This window comes from Hippichthys cyanospilos, chromosome 17 (assembly GCF_059441005.1).
Source record: "Hippichthys cyanospilos isolate Australia breed blue-spotted pipefish chromosome 17, RoL_Hcya_1.0, whole genome shotgun sequence".
NCBI classification, from domain to species: domain Eukaryota; kingdom Metazoa; phylum Chordata; class Actinopteri; order Syngnathiformes; family Syngnathidae; genus Hippichthys; species Hippichthys cyanospilos.
The window spans coordinates 9,620,230-9,639,842 of NC_142385.1; the positions used below are offsets into that span (position 1 = coordinate 9,620,230).

The 19,613-nt window shown below is 38.2% G+C and overlaps 5 protein-coding genes across 6 annotated transcripts; 3 read left to right on the top strand and 2 right to left on the bottom strand.

The window, feature by feature from the left end:
• Nucleotides 1-425: 425 nt before the first annotated feature.
• Nucleotides 426-5,506, bottom strand: rexo4 (RNA exonuclease 4). The gene is made up of 9 exons (XM_088439774.1): nt 4,987-5,506; nt 4,475-4,645; nt 3,943-4,310; nt 3,730-3,873; nt 2,203-2,396; nt 2,014-2,102; nt 1,126-1,200; nt 966-1,040; nt 426-793 (listed from the first exon to the last, which is right to left on the bottom strand). The coding sequence occupies exons 1-9, from the start codon at nt 5,191-5,193 to the stop codon at nt 623-625; spliced, it is 1,494 nt and encodes a 497-aa protein (XP_088295900.1). The 5' UTR covers nt 5,194-5,506; the 3' UTR covers nt 426-622.
• A 134-nt stretch (nt 5,507-5,640) lies between these two features.
• On the top strand, nt 5,641-7,006 carry pigp (phosphatidylinositol glycan anchor biosynthesis, class P). 2 transcript variants are annotated; one of them, XM_088439780.1, is made up of 5 exons: nt 5,641-5,723; nt 5,963-6,047; nt 6,129-6,201; nt 6,270-6,388; nt 6,480-7,006. In XM_088439780.1, the coding sequence occupies exons 2-5, from the start codon at nt 5,966-5,968 to the stop codon at nt 6,593-6,595; spliced, it is 390 nt and encodes a 129-aa protein (XP_088295906.1). In that variant the 5' UTR covers nt 5,641-5,723; nt 5,963-5,965; the 3' UTR covers nt 6,596-7,006. The 2 variants fall into 2 exon arrangements, with proteins under 2 accessions (XP_088295906.1, XP_088295907.1); XM_088439781.1 differs by having other exon boundaries at nt 5,650-5,727.
• Nucleotides 7,007-7,027: 21 nt separating this feature from the next.
• LOC148409518 (putative nuclease HARBI1) lies at nt 7,028-8,786 on the top strand. The gene is made up of 2 exons (XM_088439776.1): nt 7,028-8,170; nt 8,300-8,786. The coding sequence occupies exons 1-2, from the start codon at nt 7,507-7,509 to the stop codon at nt 8,704-8,706; spliced, it is 1,071 nt and encodes a 356-aa protein (XP_088295902.1). The 5' UTR covers nt 7,028-7,506; the 3' UTR covers nt 8,707-8,786.
• Nucleotides 8,716-16,678, bottom strand: LOC148409519 (receptor-type tyrosine-protein phosphatase H). The gene is made up of 16 exons (XM_088439765.1): nt 16,539-16,678; nt 16,058-16,151; nt 15,721-15,990; nt 15,400-15,651; nt 14,621-14,851; nt 13,637-13,900; nt 13,488-13,566; nt 13,364-13,414; nt 12,050-12,131; nt 11,877-11,967; nt 11,734-11,804; nt 10,598-10,732; nt 10,383-10,505; nt 10,156-10,316; nt 9,210-9,345; nt 8,716-9,112 (listed from the first exon to the last, which is right to left on the bottom strand). Exons 1-16 carry the CDS (start codon nt 16,605-16,607, stop codon nt 8,972-8,974), a joined length of 2,250 nt encoding a protein of 749 aa, XP_088295891.1. The 5' UTR covers nt 16,608-16,678; the 3' UTR covers nt 8,716-8,971.
• Nucleotides 16,679-17,463: 785 nt separating this feature from the next.
• On the top strand, nt 17,464-19,198 carry LOC148409520 (ferritin, lower subunit). The gene is made up of 5 exons (XM_088438949.1): nt 17,464-17,620; nt 17,706-17,810; nt 18,008-18,154; nt 18,223-18,348; nt 18,867-19,198. Exons 2-5 carry the CDS (start codon nt 17,709-17,711, stop codon nt 19,014-19,016), a joined length of 525 nt encoding a protein of 174 aa, XP_088295075.1. The 5' UTR covers nt 17,464-17,620; nt 17,706-17,708; the 3' UTR covers nt 19,017-19,198.
• The last annotated feature ends 415 nt before the right edge of the window (nt 19,199-19,613 follow it).

The window sequence follows — 19,613 nt, forward strand, 5'->3', positions numbered from 1 at the left end:
TTGGAATTGAATGGGTTAATTAGGATGCATATTGGAACATATATTTTGGATTTGATCTCTCTTTAAAACAGAGCTTCGCTATTTGTGTCTGATTTAATAAACTTTTGGAAACATTTCTAGTGGTATCTGAAGATGTATTTTATTCGGCAATGGTGTAACATCATGTGTTTGATTTCTGGCTCGTCAGCTGGAAAATTTAGTAACAAATGACAATGTGCATCGGCATAAAAGTTAACAAAATAAAAGCAGCCAACATTTTGGAAAGGCGTAACTGTAATACAATTTAGCAATATGGTGCTTCATGTTCCAACTCATTTACTCTTAATTTGAAAAGAACGTTTTGAAGAAAATGAATGTTTTTTTGGGGAAATCCAACAAATGCTGATGAGTGAGGAGAGTGCAATATGTTTTCACTAATAGATATATTCTTTTCATCTTTTATTGAAACTGTACAGATACTGTACAATTCAAGGCAAGCAGAAAAAGAAGAAAACAAACTTGACTTGTTTTTTTCAAACCCAAGACATCACACGTTTCATGATGTTTTTGTCCCCGCCCATTTTAACCCCACCGGAAAATGTTCTCAGTCACTTTTAGGTTCCAAGAGTGAGTCTCTTTCACATTAAAAAGACAAACCTGCCACACGTGGCTTGTTTGCGTTCCTGGGAGGCCTCGGCGTCCACTTTTTGCCGTTTTCTGCCGCGTCTTTGCCCTTGGCCCCCTTTTTGATTTCAGCCTCCCACTGTTTTTTCACTAGTGTGTAGAGCCTCATGGTGGCCTGCGCATCCTGGACCTGGAAGAAAGATGGAGAAGAAATCAGGATCAAGTTTGGAGGGTGGAAAATTCAACTCAACCAGTCAGGAGAATGTTTAGAAATCTGTTTAAGAAATAGAAAAAAAACAACTGTGTTGCAGTATATCGTGAATGATCTTTGGCATTGACGCAATAAGATGTTGATGACTCACCGAGGAATGTTCGCCTTCCTGGACCTTGATGTTGAGGATTTCTTTACAAAGTACTTTTAGTGAGGGTCGATTTTTCTGAAAGAGGTTTAACAAAAAAAAAAAGGTCAACATTGTTTCAAACAATGATGAGAAGATGATGTTTTATGTGGTATGGATGTACCATGATAGTCTTTCTGAAAGGTTTATACTTCTGAGTGTCTCGGATTTTCTTTTTTGGGTGGTCCAGTAGCAAAATCTTAAAAAAAAAAAAAAAGACAAAAACAGGATGTTACAAGATGACATAAAATATATGTATTTTTTTTTATATATCTACTTGAGAGCCAGCCAATTAATTTGTGTTCATAGTAGAGGACATTTCTTTTTTTTTTCTTTATCTTTTGACTCATTGGAGCTACCCTACTAAGTCCTGTTGTCCTCAGTAGAGGACATTTTGGTCTTTCCAATGGTGTCTCATATATTTGGGTTTGGCTGCAATTAGAGGTGTTATTATCGAAACTTGTTAAAATTGTATATGTGTTAAATAATCAAGTCCTACCTCATTATTTTACTTTTTTTAATCTACTAATTGTTATTATTTTTTATTTTAAAAGGACTAAGGTCTTACATGAATTGAAGTGAGTGGATACCCTAAAAAAAAATACCCCCCCCAAAAAAACTTGCATGGCATACTAAATTGTGATTGGGTGCGTGAATATTGTTCGTCTGTGTGCCCTGCGATTGGCTGGCAACCAGTTGAGGGTGTCCCCCGCCTCCTGCCCGAAGTGCTATTTCCACTTTGCAATAATTTAATATTATCACTGTTTTCATAATACTAAAGATCCTAAAAGTTCTTTTCCGCTTGTTGCTACTGCAAAGCTGCTAGAAACACGGTTCCTGCAGAACTTCTGGGCAGATATTTCTAGTCGACCTACTATTAAAGTACCCGACTTGGTTGACTTTTTTTCTCATTCCGAGATGCGATGAACTTGGCTGTCTTGCCAAGACAAAATGGAGACAACAGTGGAAATAAATTAATAGGCTGGCTCTCAGGAGGATATTTCACGGATACCTTGAAGTCATTGTGTATGGCGTGGCCAACCACTATTCTTCCTTTCAGGATGTCAGCAACTTCCTTTCGCACTATCGCTACATCCTCACCTAAAATGGGAGACATTTATGTATGAAATTTAGTAAACAGGGCATGCAATTATTTCTGAAGGAAAAAGGAAAAAATACCACATTTCAAAAAGCTACCCACCATTTTTGATGTGCTCCGGTCGGATACCGCTGACCGCCGTGCGGTAGTCGGTCACTGTCTCGCTGGGCTTTACGTACTTGTCGTAGATGCACTTGCCAAACCTGTTGACGAGGGACACGCGCGCCAACATGTTCTCCTCGCCACCAGGACCCACGCCCACCATCTCGCAGTCGATGGCCACGATTTTGGTGAGGCTGAACAAGAAGGCGTGTTGACGATCACTCACTGATGTTAATCCCGTGGTCATCGCTATTTTGAACTGCAGCGATTCACGCTTGTTTATAGGTAGATTTTACCACATGTTGGATACAACATTTGACAAATAGTGCATATGAATAGGGATAGTTAGTTAGTTAGCTGGTTTATATTAACAGCTGGGTAACGTACATATACAGGATACTATATTATATTAATTATATTATGTAGCATTGTATCATATTATATTTATATTTATTGGGATATGTATGGAATTAGTATAATTTAATTAAAGTAAGTATATGTCAATAAAGATAATTACAAAGTATATTTATATATATATATATATATATATATATATATATATATATATATATATATATATATATATATATATATAACACACACATTCATATAGGGTATTTTATACATAATTATACAACGTGTATTTATTTTTACATATGTATTTGTAGCAATGTTAGTGTATAATGCAAGAATACTTAATAAGAGTAGGAAATAAAGTTGTGGTACTTTTTTCTACTCTTTTCAAACAGACTTGTTTTTTGTTATGCCGACTTCATTTTCAGTTTTCTCTTTTTGTTTTGTTTGTACAAACTATATATTATTTATATACAGCATATCTGTTCAAAATAAATCTTTCATTCATTTAAATGATGGCAACGTTTTTGTCATGTAAGTAGAGCAGCACAATTATGCCAAAATATCATGATTATTTTGGTCAATATTGAAATCACGATTATTCATCATGATTGGTCTCACGTCTGCATGTTTAAACAAGCTGTATAGAAACAAGGCTTGACACTTACAAATAACAATACACAAAAATAAATAAAGTAAAAAATTAACTTACTTGCTGATTGCACACGAATGAAAAAAAATGAAACCTAAACCTACTTAGAACCAAGCAAATTGTTTCTTCTAATCAATTAGCAATCAAAACGTCATTGTCAGCCATTTCAAACTGAATTTATTCCAATTTTTTGCCATTCAGATTTCTCAAAATGGGTCTCAATTGACAGCTAGCACGATATATATTAGGAATCGGGTGAAAAACTCAACACCATTTCACACTGGTAAATAATATATTCGTGTGAGAAAAGCATAAGCTTTTGTCATGCAAACATGTGGGAAACATTGCCCCCTTGTGGTAGGATGACAAAGTGCTTGATTTGACATGTAAGGTTGACTGCTATTTAAATGTTAATATCCACAAGGATCAGTTTAATTAATAGTGACAGCCAATATCGCGATTGCGATTAAAATTCGTTCGATCGTGCAACCCTACATGGAGGTAATGCAATTTCAACTCACCCTTCATATCCTTTGTCCTTGACTAACTTGCTATCTATGTTTTGATTGCGAACACCCTGCTTCTTCCTCATGATCTCCGCCGCCTCTGCCCCCACCGTTGCCTCAATGTCATCGGGGTCCACGTCGTCAAACCAAATGTCCTCCCTGCAAGAGCGCAAAATATTCATACAACAATCCTTGCATTTAAAGTCACATGAAACTGAATATACTCACTCTGTAGGTTTAGACTGGTTTTCCTCGACTTTCAGCTTTTTGGCGCCTTGCTCGTCATTTGCTTTAAACTCATTTTTCCTTTTTGCCGCAGCTGGCGGATTTGTGTTCGATACAGCAAGATTTTTAACCTTGGAGTCAACACTTTTGTGTTTGGCTTTTGGTCCTGAATCAGTCCGGGTGAAGACGGTATTGTTTCGATGTGCATCCTTGGATGGTTTGGATTCCTTTTTTTGCAGAGAGCCATTTGATTTTTGTTGCGATGTCTTTGGCTCATGCTTGGATGGTTTCAATTCCTTTTTTTGCAGAGAGCCATTTGATTTTTGTTGCGATGCCTTTGGCTCATTCGTCTTCTTAGTGGACGTTAAAGTCTGTGAATGGAAACCAAAGTCACATGAAAATGCATATACTCACTCTGTAGGTTTAGACTGTTTTTCCTCGACTTTCAGCTTTTTGGGGGCTTGCTCGCCATTTGCTTTAAACTCCTTTTTGCCGTAGCTGGCGGATTTGTGTTTGATACAGCAAGATTTTTAACCTTGGAGTCAACACTTTTGTGTTTGGCTTTGAGTCTCGAATCAGTCGGAGTGATGGAGGTATTGTTCCGATGTGCATCCTTGGATGGTTTCGATTCCTTTTTTTGCAGAGCGCCATTAGATTTTTGTTGTGATGTATTTGCTTCATTCGTCTTCTTAGTGGACGTTAAAGTCTGTGAATGGAAATGAAAGAGTTGAATTTGACATATGGTTTGTGACCTTGCATGTTATTCTTTTCCCATGCATACATACTATATTAATTTCCCATAATAATGCATGTTCCCATAATTTCTTTGAACTCTTTGAAATAAAATTAAAAAAATCACTATGCACATTATGTTGCTCATTAATACTGCATCACCTGACTTATTGTTAGGAGATATGGCATAAAACAAATATGCAGCTTGTCTCTAAGTGCCAGAAAAGTTATTTGAAATTACTGAAAATGCGCAGAACTTGTCACCACTGACATCAAAAATATACACATTTATGGCATGTACAAAACAAAGCTTACCGCTTGTAATGTTTTCCAGTTTGCAGAAAACAGTTTTGAATCAATTGGAGGAGTTGTGAGCGGCATTGAGTTCTTTTTTTCTTTATTTTTCTTTTTGAACCTCTTTCTTTTCCGAGATTTCTGTTTCACGGTGTTGTCTTGTCCTTCTTCGGAGGGAAGCCGCTCATCTCCCTTCGGCTTCACCTTTGACATTCCGATCACTTTCATTGGAGCAGTTTGCAAACCAAGTTTGGTGTGATGTTGCTTGGAATCCACGCGGCTTCTGTGGTTGCTACGTCATGAGTATATTTGTGTTACGCTTCTAAAATTTCTCCAGTGTGTCGTCTAATTTCCGAGTAAACCCACTAAAAGCGAAAAAAATCGAACAAGCGCGTTATCTGTTTAGACAAACGCTAAAAAAACGTAGCTTTTCTAAACCATGCGCTGAAACCATGCAGAAAAAGCAACTTCCGGTCGGTGTAACAGCCAAATATGTATGAAAGAAACACAAAACTTGAATTGGCAAAGACAAAACATGGCTCCGGCGTTATTTAGAATGTTAAAGCAAGTTCTTTTATACATAAACATAAACTTATATTTTCTCCAAGTCGGTGTCAGTAAATTATTTTATGATTTGCTGTTTAATTCGGGAACGCATTCCTTTGAACGTTTCCAGCCGTGTTAAATATTATACGGACCATTTCAGCCCAAAGTAATCGAGCGATATTCATGACAACAAAATGACAACCATGTAAAAGGCAGGTTTGTTTCGTTTTTTTTTTAATGTTTAAATCAATACATTTGCGTATAAAATGCCCCTTTTTTGCTTTACGTCAAGTGCCATACTGTGATTGATACATTTTGACCATTATGGCGATGAAGTCGTGTAAAACATGCCGAAGCCTCTTGCATTCAGATAATGTTATTAAATTACGTTTGTCATACTTCGATGCGACATTAAGTTAATTTCGTCTGTGATTTTTAACACGTGTTTCAGATCATGGTGGAAAATACTCCCTCTCCTCTGCCTGAAAGGGCCATCTATGGCTTTGTTCTATTCCTCGGCTCACAGTTTGGCTTCTGTAAGTAGTTTCTTCTACAAATTAATATATCATGCAGTTTTGTTTGTAATGTCTCTTTTTTTTTTTTTATTAATCCCAAAGTTTTGTATTGCGTGTGGGCATACGTACCAGAGGAGTGGCTTCATTCAGTCGGACTCACTTACTGGCCTCAAAAGTAAACATCTCACTTCCGTCATTTAATTAAATAAATATATTTTTAACAATTTGCTTCATGTTTCGTAGATACTGGGCCCTTGCTGCACCAATCTATCTGCTGGTCGCAATTACCGTCTCTGTGGTGTTGCTATATGGGATCAATATGTACAATACAGCACCACTCGACTCTCTGGACAATGTCACAGGTAAACACATTTGTATTGAAGTTATTAATGTCCGTTAAAGTAAAATATTCTAATAAAGCATCTTCTGTTATCCAATGGAATCATATTTCAGATGCGTCTGCACGAAGCCAGATGACCGAAGTCACCCAGAAGGGTCAAATACCAAGATTAAAGGACGTTGCCATCAGTGACGTCAACAAAATGTTATACTTGTCACCTAAGTTCTAACCAACCATTTGCTATGGAAGTTTTTTTTTTTTTTTTTTGGGGAATGAAAAACTGTGAACATGTGTAGGTTCGTATGAAATGAGAAAGTGGAAAAACACGTCTAAAATATAATTCATATGTGTCAGTTTCTTTTTTATTGATTAAACCTTATGACAGCGACCTTACGACGCTTAATGAAACTTAAGCTATCCAAGGCATCCAACAGTTGTATTTGTGTTTTATAAGTACCATTGTGCCGTGAAAAAAATACAATGAAAATTAATAAGTAATGTAAAAATAAATGTTGCAATTCTTTTTAGTTGTCTGTTCAGGCTTCATCCACAAGAGGGCGATAATGAAACTACACGGCGATATTTGTAAGTCCTCATTTGCGACGGTGAAGAACAGTAAATAAAAAAATGGACTTACGAATATTGTTGTTTGTTCTTTGACCAGTCGTTGATTCGGCACTTCATTTAACGACGCATTTAAAATTAGCATCTGTACTTACATTTTACAAAGAGCACGTTAGCCACTTCCGGTTCCAACCACAGGGATGCGATAACGAGAATTCGAATACGGCGCTGTTCGTAAATGGAATATTCGCTGAGGAACAACAGACGACAGAGATGTACTTACGAATAGATTTGAGTTTATACTTTTTTTGTACGTTCTTGAGTGAAGTCAATGAATCGGTCTTTGTGGCAAAGTATTGCCAGATAAGTATCTGTGCTCGGCACTTTGCAAACGATCATTCAGTTCATACTCCAACCACAGGGATTCGCTAATGACCATTTTGAGCGCAAAAGTTGCCGACGAAGGAAGTAAATAAAGCTCACATCCGGAATACGCCGATATAACCAGTACCGCCAATTGTATCTCATAGATGTTTATTTTGAATTTGTTTTTAGCGTTTTCTTGGCAGCGAACAAATGTCGGACGCTTTGGCGGTGTGGTTCGCGGTCCAGGCGGAGCTCCTGGGCCACGATGAGGAAATGGACTCGCAGTCTAGCAGCTGCTTCGACTGTTACGACGACGCTACTTTGTTCGAGTTGTTCCACCTGACGCGTGCTTGCGTCGAGTTCGTGGCCGACATCGTGCGCATCCGCATGAAGAAATTTTTGCTCACTTGTCTGTCCTTGGATGCCATGATCATGATAACGCTCCATTTTTACGCGCACGGCTCTCACTCCGCCGTTCTGAAGAAACGCTTCGATTTGAAGACGGACTGCGACGACATCGTGTTCACCATGACCGAGGTGGTGGCCGGCATGTCGGATCAGTTCATCACGTTCCCGCAGGCGCGCAAATCCCAAACGGACATGGCGAACCTGGTGGAGGAATTCTGCGGGATCCCGGACGTGCTGGGCCTGCTGGCTCCGGTTCACTTCAAGATCACCGGCGGGCAGTTGGAGTTGCACGTCAATTCGCTGGGCTACCCGTCCGTGGTGTGCCAGATCATTTGCGACCTGGACGGGAACATCCTGAGCGTGGATCAATGTTGTGCGGGGGGCACGTGCGGGCAAGACTTGTGGGCGACGTCGGTTAGAGGACGAGAAATTGAGCAAGAACTCTATGGACGGTATTGGGTTATAGGTGAGGATGCTCAATGATGACCCCTGGCGGACAGATGAAGAACCGGGACTAATACAATTAAACCAGTCCTGAATTTTGATCGTCTTTTTGTCTTTCGATGCTCAATTAACTGTGATTCTTTCTTCACAGGAGGGGAAGGTTATGATTTAAGCAAACGAGTCCTGACCCCCGTGTCAGAACCCAGCGACGAGGCACAGAGGAACTTCAACGCGGCCCACGCCAAGCTCCTCCAGGTGATGCAGACCACGCTGCGCTCTCTTAAATGGCGCTTCAGGTGCTTGACTCAACTCGGCTTCGAGCAGCACAAGTTGAGCGACATCGTAAAGGCTTGCTGCGTCTTGCACAACATCGCCAAGAAGTTCTCGGTCCCCCTGCCGCACGGAATGGAGCAATTTGTGGACCCCCAGCCGAAAAACCCGCGCTTTGAGTCTGTGTCCATTTTTCCGGATGCTCTGAAAGCCCGACAGGAACTTATTGATTGCTATTTCACTGATGTAACTAGTAAAGAGGAACCGGGAATGACGACGGCATACTAGAGGACAATGTCTCCCACAACACTTTTTTTTTTTTCTTCCCAAAGCTCATTTCAGTGTCAATACAGTATTTTTAAACATTCTTTGGTAACCCAGTGTGTCATTTCAAATCCAGCATACACATAAGTAAAACATAATGTGGTCAATTGCACAGACAGTAAAAACATCGTTTCTTTGATATTACTTGAAAATAAAGTAAAGTTTGAGTTAAATATGAAGTTTGGGGCTGCAAAAGCTATTAATGGAATTTCCCACAAGTGCCACTGATTCAGATTGCCATTTTGTTTAACTCTTGCAGTGCTGTGGCGTTCACATAAATGACATTATCTTCCTTGTAAACGCTTTCATCAGTCTTCTCTTGAGACTGCAGATAGTCCATAATGCACCGGTGCAGAAAAACATACTGGGACTGAAAAGAAACCATAATATGTATATTTTTTTTAACTCTTTTGAGCCATGGACCAGTTTGGAAAAATGTGTGGTGGAGGAGCTTTATCTGGCGTTACCTCAGTCTGCACCATGTGCGGCCGCCGCAGCCTCATATTGTGGACCAAGGAGTTGATGCCGACTTCGTTGTCTCTGTGTAGCTGCTGAAGCACAACATCCAGGGCAATAATTGTGCCCGTCCTGCCCACTCCTGCACTAAAAGTACATTTCAATCTAAGCAGGTGGTTCCCATATCATTTAAATGAAGTAAGTATACCTTGTGAAAAAACAAGACAAGCGTTCAACATTAGAAGTACATTACTGAGGTGTGTTTCATTCAAGAATTGTATAAAACATAACACAAAAAAAGCATACGTTTCCCAAAGCTTGCTTCATGTTCCTCTTAGTTTGCTTTTAATTTGAAAAGAAAACTATACTGTTCCTGTCAGGTCATTAAAAAGCATTAAATGGATTTGCTGGTACCGGCAGAAGCCCGCTTAAAATGCCTCGGGCTAGCATGCAAACATAAAAATGCCGGAGCCAGCTGGAATTGAACACAGGTTCCTTAACTGTGAGGCGGCCGTCCTAAACACTCAACCACCGAGCCGCCCTGAATGTTATTTGATTTTTATTAAGTTCACCAGGCACATCAGATAGAGGCATACATATTCTAACTTTTAACATATGTAAGTTGTGATAGGCCGCATTCCAATTTTAAGCAGTTGTGCACATTTTTATACAACCTTACTTCATGAAATAAACAAAAATGTTCAAATAAACAGTACATGTTGAAAGTCACATTAATGGTGGAGCAATTTTTTAAATGTTTTAATTATTTTTTTTCACAGAAATGGCATTTGGCCAGGGGTGTGTAGATTTTTTTTTTTAATATCAACTTTACATTTGAGTGCTGAAAAGTATGTGTTTAAGTATCATCTATTGATTATGCCAAAGCTACTTTTATATTAGACCAATGTATGTAAATATGAAAACCACATTATCATAATATTTTTGAACACGTCATACCTGCAGTGTACCACGGTCGGGGTTCTTTTCCCTTTTGTTTCAATGTGCTGCCTAATGAGGCCCCTGAACTGGATCAGAACGTCCGTACATTCAGGGACCCCGTGGTCGGGCCAAGCGGTGAAGTGGAAATGTGTCACTGTCCTCTCTTTTCGGCTGTTTTTCTATAAAACATCCAAATCAGATGATGGAACTAAACCAAAGAAAAAACCCGGCATGAAGTATCATACATGTTTCAGTCGGAATTCCCTCAACGTCCAGTTGGTGTCTCGCTGTTCCGATGCGGTGGTGATCATCAGCCTTTCATGGAGACGAGTCTCTTGATCTTCAGGCCAGTAATGTTCACATTTAGTCTGGAAGAAAAAAGGGGAAATGAAAAAAAAATCCTTATTTGAAAAAAAAAAGGGGGGGGGGGGTCTATGTCATCATTTAGAGAAAAACACACCCATCTTCCTTCTTTGCAGTTGGTTACCATGACGATAGCATTCACTCTCTGCTCCCAGATCATCCTCCAGAAGTCGCTGACAGTGGAGGGCAGAGGACCCTGAGCGGCGATATACTCTCGGCTGCTGCTGTAACCCTATCGGGGGAGGATGTGTTTGTTTGTATACTGTGTGTGTGTGTGTGTGTGTGTGTGTGTGTGTATATATATATATATATATATATATATATATATATATATATATATATATATATATATATATATATATATATACACACATTTAACGTATGTTATTGCTACAATTTCTCAGTAATTGATCCCAAATAAAGATCGAGTAGGCTTTTCAAGACATTTTTTGAGCCTTAATACAAGGTAGAAGGGATTATGAATAGTTGAAAATGTAGTTTTTCAAAAGTAAAAACAGGGGGCCCTTTAAATCACAGGTGTCAAACTCCAGTCCTCGAGGGCCGGTATCCTGCAGACTTTCAGGTTTTCTCTCCTAAACACACCTGATTAGGATCATTTTCAAGCTCCCCCAGAGCTTACAAATGAGCTTATCATTTGAATCGGGTGTGTTGAGGAGAGAAAACCGGAAAATCTGCAGGATACCGGCCCTCGAGGACTGGATTTTGACACCTATGCTTTAAATGGTGGCAGATGTTTGGTGATTCCGTTTAACATGAGCTTGAATGTGATTAATCATGAAAGAGTACCAGTTATGAGGGTGTGCACACTTATGCAATCCCAATATCCTTTTTTTTTTTTTTCTTTTAAATGGGTTGTACAGGTTACGCATCACAATGAAAACCATGGTAAACATGATTATTCTGGTCTTTTTTTACAGCATAAAATACAAGCAATTTAAACGGGGTGTTTAGACTTTTTATATCCATTAAATGAGGCGATCCGCACACATGAACTCATTTTCTGCCCGCCTAGTTAAAATATTTGATACTGTATATATTGCTGGAAATCACAGTAAATGAATTAACATTTGGAAGAATAAATAGATTTTTGACGTCTATACTCGTCAATGGCAGTGAATGAGTTCATATGTCTTGCCTTATATCATTTTGTTTTGATAATTACAGCATCATGGTGAAATAATAGTTTTATCATCAGTTAAAAGCAGAACCTACAGGCATGTAAGAAGCATTAATGTAGTCCGAGTTCCCATTTGTAGTTTTTAGCTTGACTCGGCTCCAGTCATCTGTCCAAGGCAGAAGAAGGTTAACAGCAGACTGAACATTTTTCCCATCCGCGGACGGCCTCGCACACTTACACGGCAGGACGTTGGTGAAGCGATTCTTTTCCATGTTTTCAGGCACCAGAGCGGCATTTTGACTGTGCTTGATGCCCACAGCAGCGAGATCCTGTGCGAGAAGTTGGGACGGTACGAGAACTCATTTGAAAAAAATACTGCGATAATAATAACAATTGAGTTTGTTGTCATACCTCATATTCCTCGGTGAAACCTCGGTTCTTGTCCGCACTCAATCTGTTGAAGTGGTTAGGAAAATCGGCGAGAGAAACGACTCTGGAAATAGGACAGAAGGACCATTTCAACTTATAACTTATGAAATATGAGCAAATGGAGCCCATGCATTAATGTTCAATTCCATGAATATGTTGCACTGATCACAACGCATTCCCCCTTTTGGCTTTGAGCACTATGGGGTGATATCAAAGCAACATTAATGGTCAGTTGGGAGGGGCTTTGAGGTGATGCCATGACATCATCGCTTTTCGGTCCATGAGCTCACGATTGATCTTCGTGAGAAAATCTCTTAATCAACAAGTGTCATTGTTTTTCTCTGAATTTACAAGTGGCAAAATAGTTAAAAAAATGTTGAACAATTACATTAAAAAATCATATAGCAGTGCCTTGAAGTACATGCTTAAGAATTACAAAAAAAACACATAGCACTATAATAGGGTTTCTCATTCAATGCAATGCACATTGGCCACTAGAGGGCAGTAAAAAGAGCCAATATAAAGAATACACTATGACTGAGAACTATTGTATTACTTTTCTGCGTGTGTAGCTGCACAATTTGTGGTTAAAAAAAAAAAAATCCGTTGCATAACGGGTTATAAATTAGCTACAGAGATGTTCCGATCGTTAGCTTTAGCTTTTGGCGAGCAGACGAAAAGCTAAGATTGGTAGCTGTTTTGAAAACAATGTGCAATTTCTGTTTATTTTTCTGTGAAATGAATTGAATAAATGTGCACTCTTTTATCCTAAAACTTGAAAATATTTGAAATACAAATAAGTACCTTGAATTGAATGCTGTGCTCTCATAAATATGAAAAATAAGTCTTTGTGATGAATGAGTTAATTCTATAACAAAATATGTTTTCTTGTCCAATTATTACTTTTAAAAACACTTTTTTTCCTTTTGCTGTCAACTTAAAATGACATCACGTGCCAAAGGGAGTCACGGTTCAGTTTATGATACGTCACATGACCAACCGCAGCTAGTCGAAAAATGTGTTTCTAAAAGAATTAATTGTACATGAAAAATTATTTAGTTCTCAAATTATAGAACAAACATTCACTTTTTTGCAGGTAAAAATGGGAAAATTTATATTAAAACCGATTTTTGTCTTGAATATTTTGCACAGGATTTATAAAAACATGTACAAAAATCTTAAATGTTCATTGGGTTTATTTCTTCCATTAAAATCGATTCAAATAATCCAGAATGACTGAAAAAAATTGAAATTGTATTTTGTGGCCATAACGCACAAATATTCTTTTTTCCTTACTTGTTTTTTTCGCCCGAAACCGTGTCGCTTTCAGCTAACGACTTTTTCTCTCTACAAAAACAAAAAAACCATTCTCAGACACAAGGACAGATCAGTTATACTGTATATTATAGCCCGTGCCAACCTTTTTGTTAAAACAAATATCGCCAAACCCCCCAGGGCAGCCACAATCAGCACAGCGATAACCGACCCTGCAATGACCCCTAGAAAAATTCAAAATCATTTGTACGCGTGTTTTATTCATGCGGCTACGGTGACATGACCTCAACTTACCACGAGGATCAGTAAGACACTGAAAAACGTACGGTTTGGACTTCCTCACAGTCCCCGACAGCGAAGACAGAGACACATCATACGTCCTGGCGGGTTGAAATCCGCCGATTTTGATATGTCGTTTTTCCATTCCCTCCACCGTGTGCGCTTGTCCACTCACGTTCACCTCCACAGCGCTCCACAAACCTTCTGGCGTATCCCACACGATAAAGACAGAGTAGCCTGACTCCCAGTACTCACAGTGAGCAGTTAAGTCTGGCGGAACTATACAAGAGAAAAGTGAGGAGGGCTTACGATATTTTTATCATGGAAATGTGTACATTTGTGTTCAAATGTCCATTGCATGAGTGATAGCATAGCTACGTAAATGGTTGCTAATGTTAGCTGAAGCTTTAAGCTAGTAGGCTAGCTCTGTAGTTCTTTTAATATATATATATATATATATATATATATATATATATATATATATATATATATATATATATATATATGAATTGTGACTGCATCCATAGTTTACATTAATGAAATACACATAGTTGTTGCTAATGTTAGCATTAGCTTTAAGCTAACAGACTTATACTCTGCAGCAGTTTTCAATCATATGTGTATTAAATCTATCTAACACTGCCAGCATACAGTGTATCTGAATTTTGCAACTAAACATGAAATAAGGTGGAAAGATGTCCAATATTCTTCCGCTGGAAATGTGTAAATTTGTCTTCAAATATTCATTGTATTCATTCAACGAGATATAACATAGCTACATATATGTTGGTAACACTAGCATTAGCTTTAAATTAGCAAACTAAAGGCTAAGCTAGTTGTAATGTGTAGTTTGCTTCTGAGTACATATAAAGAGCTTAACGCCTCTAATTAAAAAATATATATTTACTCATTCTATCTGTCACTGCCACCATCTCGTTTGCAACGAAACGGGAAACAAAGTGGAAAGATCTTCAATCATTTTCCGATGATGATACTTACTGGTGGTCAGTTTGAGCCGACATTGCAGAAAGTGAGCGGAATTCTTTCGGTATTCCAGCGAGACGTTGTAAGTGGCGCCTGGGTAAAGGCCGGAAAATGACACGTTATGACCTCGGGGGCTCATATGGGAGGAAGATCCATTGGAGGCTGTTGCATTGGTGAATAATCCCGTAACCGTCCCTTGGATTGATGAGGTTGTGACATGCCAGCTCACATTGTCACAGTTTATGGCTGAAGACAAAATTAGGAAAAAAAAAAACATTTATTTAGTCTTAGTATTTACACATGTTGTCAATTTGCCACTTGCTGTCCACTAAAATAATGTCATCGCATGATGACATCGCATTTACTGTGTCAAAATAAGCTTGTTGTTGACTACAAAAGTTATTTGTGGCGAATGGGCATTGTGGAAAAGCAACTGGCTTCTTACAATGCAAACATGTTCCAGTATTTCAAACATTTGCATCAATATGAGAAAATACACTGGAATATGTTAGCATTTGCTGAATTAGCATGTTATTCAACTCTATTAGCAAAAGTAGAGCTAATGCTAGCAAGCTCTTAAAGGAGAAGTCAACACAAAAAATGTCATTACAATTTGTTTATTAAACACCCAATATTTTTGATTGCCATTACTTTTGTAGGAAATTAACGTACTTATTTTTATCTAGCTCAGGAGGCGGCCATTTTGTCACTTTCACAGTAGCTGATGGCTCAGGGGAGCTTACAAATGTGATGACCCAAGAACGTTTTTGTTTTTTTCACAAGCGCCATCTTACCGGTGAGAGCAGTGAGCTTCCTCCCGCTGCTCCGAACGCTTTCAAAAACGGTGAAAAGCGTAAATGCGTATTCAGTCCCACTCGCGAGTCTCGCGATTGTGTGCGTCACTTCCTGCGCCTCGGTTGCGCCGACGTTTTCCTCGGCGCCGTTGAACAAAATAGTATAGTTGACATTCTCCATTTTTTCCCACTGAAGAGTTATACTGCTGGTATTTCTTTGAATGGGTTTAAACCCATTTGCGTTTATAGGTGCTGCAATGTAAAAGCAAATATGTTTTATTTTGTCTGATTCCAAGTGTTCAAAAAGGAAAAATGGCATACCCGTGGGCGCGGAAAATACAAATCCGCTGCTGTTGGCTCCCATGAACTCGGTGATGATCTGGAAATGATATTTTCTCCCAGCAGACAATTGAGCGACCACATGTGTAACATACGTCAGATATGGGGAAGAATCCACTCTTTCCTCCTTTGTATTACCATTGAGGTCATATAATAGGAAATAAGTGGAGATATTATTCACCTTATCCCATTTGAGGATTATACTGCTTTCATTTTGATCCTTCACTGTAACATCACCGACATTTTCGGGAGCTAACAAGACAAAAGAGTTCAAGTCATATCAGGCGAATAGCCAAAGGAATCAAAATCTCATCCTTACGTTGGATTGTGGTGAGAACGCTCGTCACGGTGGGAGGAAAAAACGTGGTGGATGCTGTGTGCTGTGTTGATGTTTCGACTGAGTTGGAAGCATCCTGCAAGCAGACCCAGAATACAGAGACTTTCCCTTAGTCACAAAATAACTAGATTTCTTATATAATATATATATATATATATATATATATATATATATATATATATATATATATATATATATATATATATATATATATATATATATATATATATATATATATATATTGATTCACTGTTTCCTCTCTTTTTGTATTGGGTCTATAAAGTGGTTTGACTTTTGCAGCCTGGTTCACTTTTTTTGGGGAGGTGCAAATTTTTACAGTCCTACAACTTCAATGGAGTTTAAACTAAGAAAAATGGAAGAACTGTCTAATATATACTGTTTGTATATATCATACATTAAAAATACAGGATCTAGTCTTTACGAAAGTGGAAGTGTAACTCACCCAAAGCAGATTTAAGAAAAAACACACCAACAGGTGAGAAGACCTTATATGCTCCGTCAACGCTGTCATTTTCTCAAGGCAAAAACTTTGACTGGTTGCGTGAAAAAAAAGTTAAGCAGCAAATAAGGCTGGCAATGAAAATTTCAGTATTAACTTCATCACATCGGTGTTGACTTAATTCCTGACCGTGCCCTCCTCTGGTAAACTCCCGTCCCACATCATGTTTGCAAGGCTCGACTTCTGCCCTTTTACAACCGCCAAGACCTTCGCCCTGCCTGTTACTTCCTTATGAACGTACGTCAAAATCCCCTCAGTCGGATTTGTTTGACATCTTTATCAGTCATATTGAGGAAATAATGTTTTATGTACATAGCTTCTTTACAGTGGAGGTCTATGAGAAACAATGTCATATTTGAATAATATATATATATATATATATATATATATATATATATATATATATATATATATATATATATATATATATATATATATATATATATATATATATATATATATATATATATATATATATATATATATATATTATTCAAATAGTTGTTTTGTTTTAATATGCAAGCATTCTTTTCTATTTTTTTTATATTTGGTCACAGGACAAGCCAATCTATTCATAAACTGAACGTTTTTGTATTTTGCAAATGGATTATTTGTAATTTGATGAGTGTGATGTAAAATGTCCTCAAAGTCTGGAACGACTCCATTAGAAAGGGAGATAGGTTATTAGATCATTTATTCATGATTATTCATTATTCATAATTTATTCACAAAAGTATTTGATTCGATTGGATAAATAAAACAAAAACGAACATGACATTATTTTGGTCATTTTTAAAACTTTTGTCAATAAATGCAATGATCCCCCAATGCGACAGGTGGCAGTAGAGACACACGCACACCGATAAAACTAATAAGCCAATGCTAATTGCGCATTGCTAGCTGTTTTTTTTTTTTTCTTTAGCTTGCGCTTTTAAAAGGGGGAGTCTCGCTTACGTTCGCCGACTTGAAGTTGGACGTGACACGGAACTAGTGTGAGGAAAAAGGTGAACAATCATAAGCTCTTGGTAAGTTTTCTATTCTTTGCGCTGCTCTTTTGACCTTAAGACAAAGCGTTATGCAAAGATCGTTTCGTGTTTGTTTTGATTTTAGAAAATGCTGTCTGCTGTAAGGCAAAACCTCCACGCCGAATGCGAAGGCGATATCAACAAACTCATCAACCTTAAGATGAATGCATCATATACTTACCTTTCTCTGGTAACTATTATTTGCCTTCTTTTTCTAGTTTAAACATTAGTGCATATTCGGCAAGACGTTTTAGGGTTAATCCAACGTTTTGCAGGTGGACTTCGACCGTGTCTAAACTTTTGAATGCGCATGTCCTAATTGTTTAATTTTGGTTGTTTTTGCTCAAATATCTTGTAGTTCTCATATGACTCTGTTTTCTCCTATAGGGTATGTATTTTGACAGGGATGATGTTGCCCTGAACAAGTTTTCCAGTTTTTTCCTGGAGCTCTCTCGAAAGGAACAAGAACAGGCCGAGAAACTGCTGGAGTATCAGAACACGAGAGGCGGTCGCATTTTGCTGCAGACTATTGCTGTAAGATTCAAATGTGTTATTTACGCCAATCCCAGTGAATGTTTGTTTATATCTGACGTATACTGCAGAAACCAACTAGGGAGGATTGGAGAGGTGGTTTGGATGCAATGTCTTTCTCACTGGACTACCAGAAGGCCATGAACACTTGCATTCTGGAGGCACACCGCAAGGCCGACTCCCATACTGACCCCCATGTAAGTATGCCCGAAAAAAAAACAGCATTACTTGAGCAAACATTGATTTTCAAATGAGTGTATGAGAACGCTGGGGACATGTGGGTTTTAACAGGGATTCTGTGGGTATCCGAAATCTAATTTTGTGGTTTTTCAAGCTGATAGAACATGTTTTTTCCGTTTTCAAATAAAGAGCAAAATAATTGGAACATGAAGTAACTTCTGGATTTGCTGAATAAAATACACCTAGAGATAATACTACTAATTTAGTTCAAACCAGACTTTGGTAGCTCAGCAATCTGCTTTTTTTAATGCTAGTTAGGAATTACTTGGCTAAATACTTTACAAAAAGTCTATAATAGAAAAAAAAAAGGTTGAGAACCACTTTGATCGAGAAGTAACATTTTTACATGGCGTTTACATTGTTAGCATAAAGCTAAGGCAAAATTTTAAATGCATGTTCGATCATGAATTTCAACTGGGATTTGCAGTCATCGTTGAGTCGTCTCTGGCTCTATTTCTTTCTCTTTTTGTCTCAGTTTTGCGACTTCCTGGAGCAGCATTTCCTCACAGACAGCCACGACACCATCAAGAAGTTGGGGGACCACATTGGCAGCCTGAAACGCCTCACCGCGTCCGAAAGCCACGGCGCCATGGGAGAATACCTCTTTGACAAGCACACCTTGTAAACCAAAATTTCCTGCAATTTGTTCAGTCATGAAAGCTAAAAAAAAATTCTAGGTGCCAAGTAGCCAAAATTACCTCAACACCTCGTTTACAATAGCTATGGTCACAAGTAATATTTTCCTACGATATTTTCTACATTCCTATGGGTCAGAAATGGAATAAACCACCTATGCCAGCACCTCAATTTTTTTGTTGACTTTTTTTTTTGCTAAGCATTGAAATGCCCTCGTGCGACCTGTTCTTATGTTATGTCTGCACCTATGGAACACGATGGAGATAACAAAGAGGACTTTGCTTAGTCATCGTCGAATGCCCATTTAAAGTTGGACATTGGGCCAGCGGCACGCAAGTTTGCGCTCGGTTTGAAATTCAGACAAAATGACATGTTTCAGCAAAGATAAGAAGGACGTTGCCCTGCTTTCATAGCCGCACGTTGTAATCTTGTCATGCAAGGACGCACACACCCTAAAGGATGTACTTGCATATTCCACGTTCTGCACTGGGAATTATCCTTATTTTTTTTTCCTCTTGATCATGCACGAATGAAATTTGCCATTATGTATTTAGAAATGTTAATTCACAAATGACAAAAAACTGAA

Coding starts and splice junctions, on each gene's coding strand:
- pigp (XM_088439780.1), top strand. CDS start 5,966: ATGGTGGAAAATACTCCCTCTCCTCTGCCTGAAAGGGCCATCTATGGC. Junction 6,202..6,269: donor CTCACTTACTGGCCTCAAAA/GTAAACATCTCA, acceptor CATGTTTCGTAG/ATACTGGGCCCTTGCTGCAC. Junction 6,389..6,479: donor CTCTCTGGACAATGTCACAG/GTAAACACATTT, acceptor ATCATATTTCAG/ATGCGTCTGCACGAAGCCAG.
- LOC148409518 (XM_088439776.1), top strand. CDS start 7,507: ATGTCGGACGCTTTGGCGGTGTGGTTCGCGGTCCAGGCGGAGCTCCTG. Junction 8,171..8,299: donor TGGACGGTATTGGGTTATAG/GTGAGGATGCTC, acceptor CTTTCTTCACAG/GAGGGGAAGGTTATGATTTA.
- LOC148409520 (XM_088438949.1), top strand. CDS start 17,709: ATGCTGTCTGCTGTAAGGCAAAACCTCCACGCCGAATGCGAAGGCGAT. Junction 17,811..18,007: donor CATATACTTACCTTTCTCTG/GTAACTATTATT, acceptor TTTCTCCTATAG/GGTATGTATTTTGACAGGGA. Junction 18,155..18,222: donor TTTTGCTGCAGACTATTGCT/GTAAGATTCAAA, acceptor CGTATACTGCAG/AAACCAACTAGGGAGGATTG.
- LOC148409519 (XM_088439765.1), bottom strand. CDS start 16,607: ATGACAGCGTTGACGGAGCATATAAGGTCTTCTCACCTGTTGGTGTGT. Junction 10,506..10,597: donor ACTGCAAAGAAGGAAGATGG/GTGTGTTTTTCT, acceptor TTTTTCTTCCAG/ACTAAATGTGAACATTACTG. Junction 9,346..10,155: donor CCGACCGTGGTACACTGCAG/GTATGACGTGTT, acceptor ATGTACTTTTAG/TGCAGGAGTGGGCAGGACGG.
- rexo4 (XM_088439774.1), bottom strand. CDS start 5,193: ATGAAAGTGATCGGAATGTCAAAGGTGAAGCCGAAGGGAGATGAGCGG. Junction 4,311..4,474: donor ACAAAAGTGTTGACTCCAAG/GTTAAAAATCTT, acceptor TTCCATTCACAG/ACTTTAACGTCCACTAAGAA. Junction 2,397..3,729: donor AAGGACAAAGGATATGAAGG/GTGAGTTGAAAT, acceptor CTTCTTGTTCAG/CCTCACCAAAATCGTGGCCA.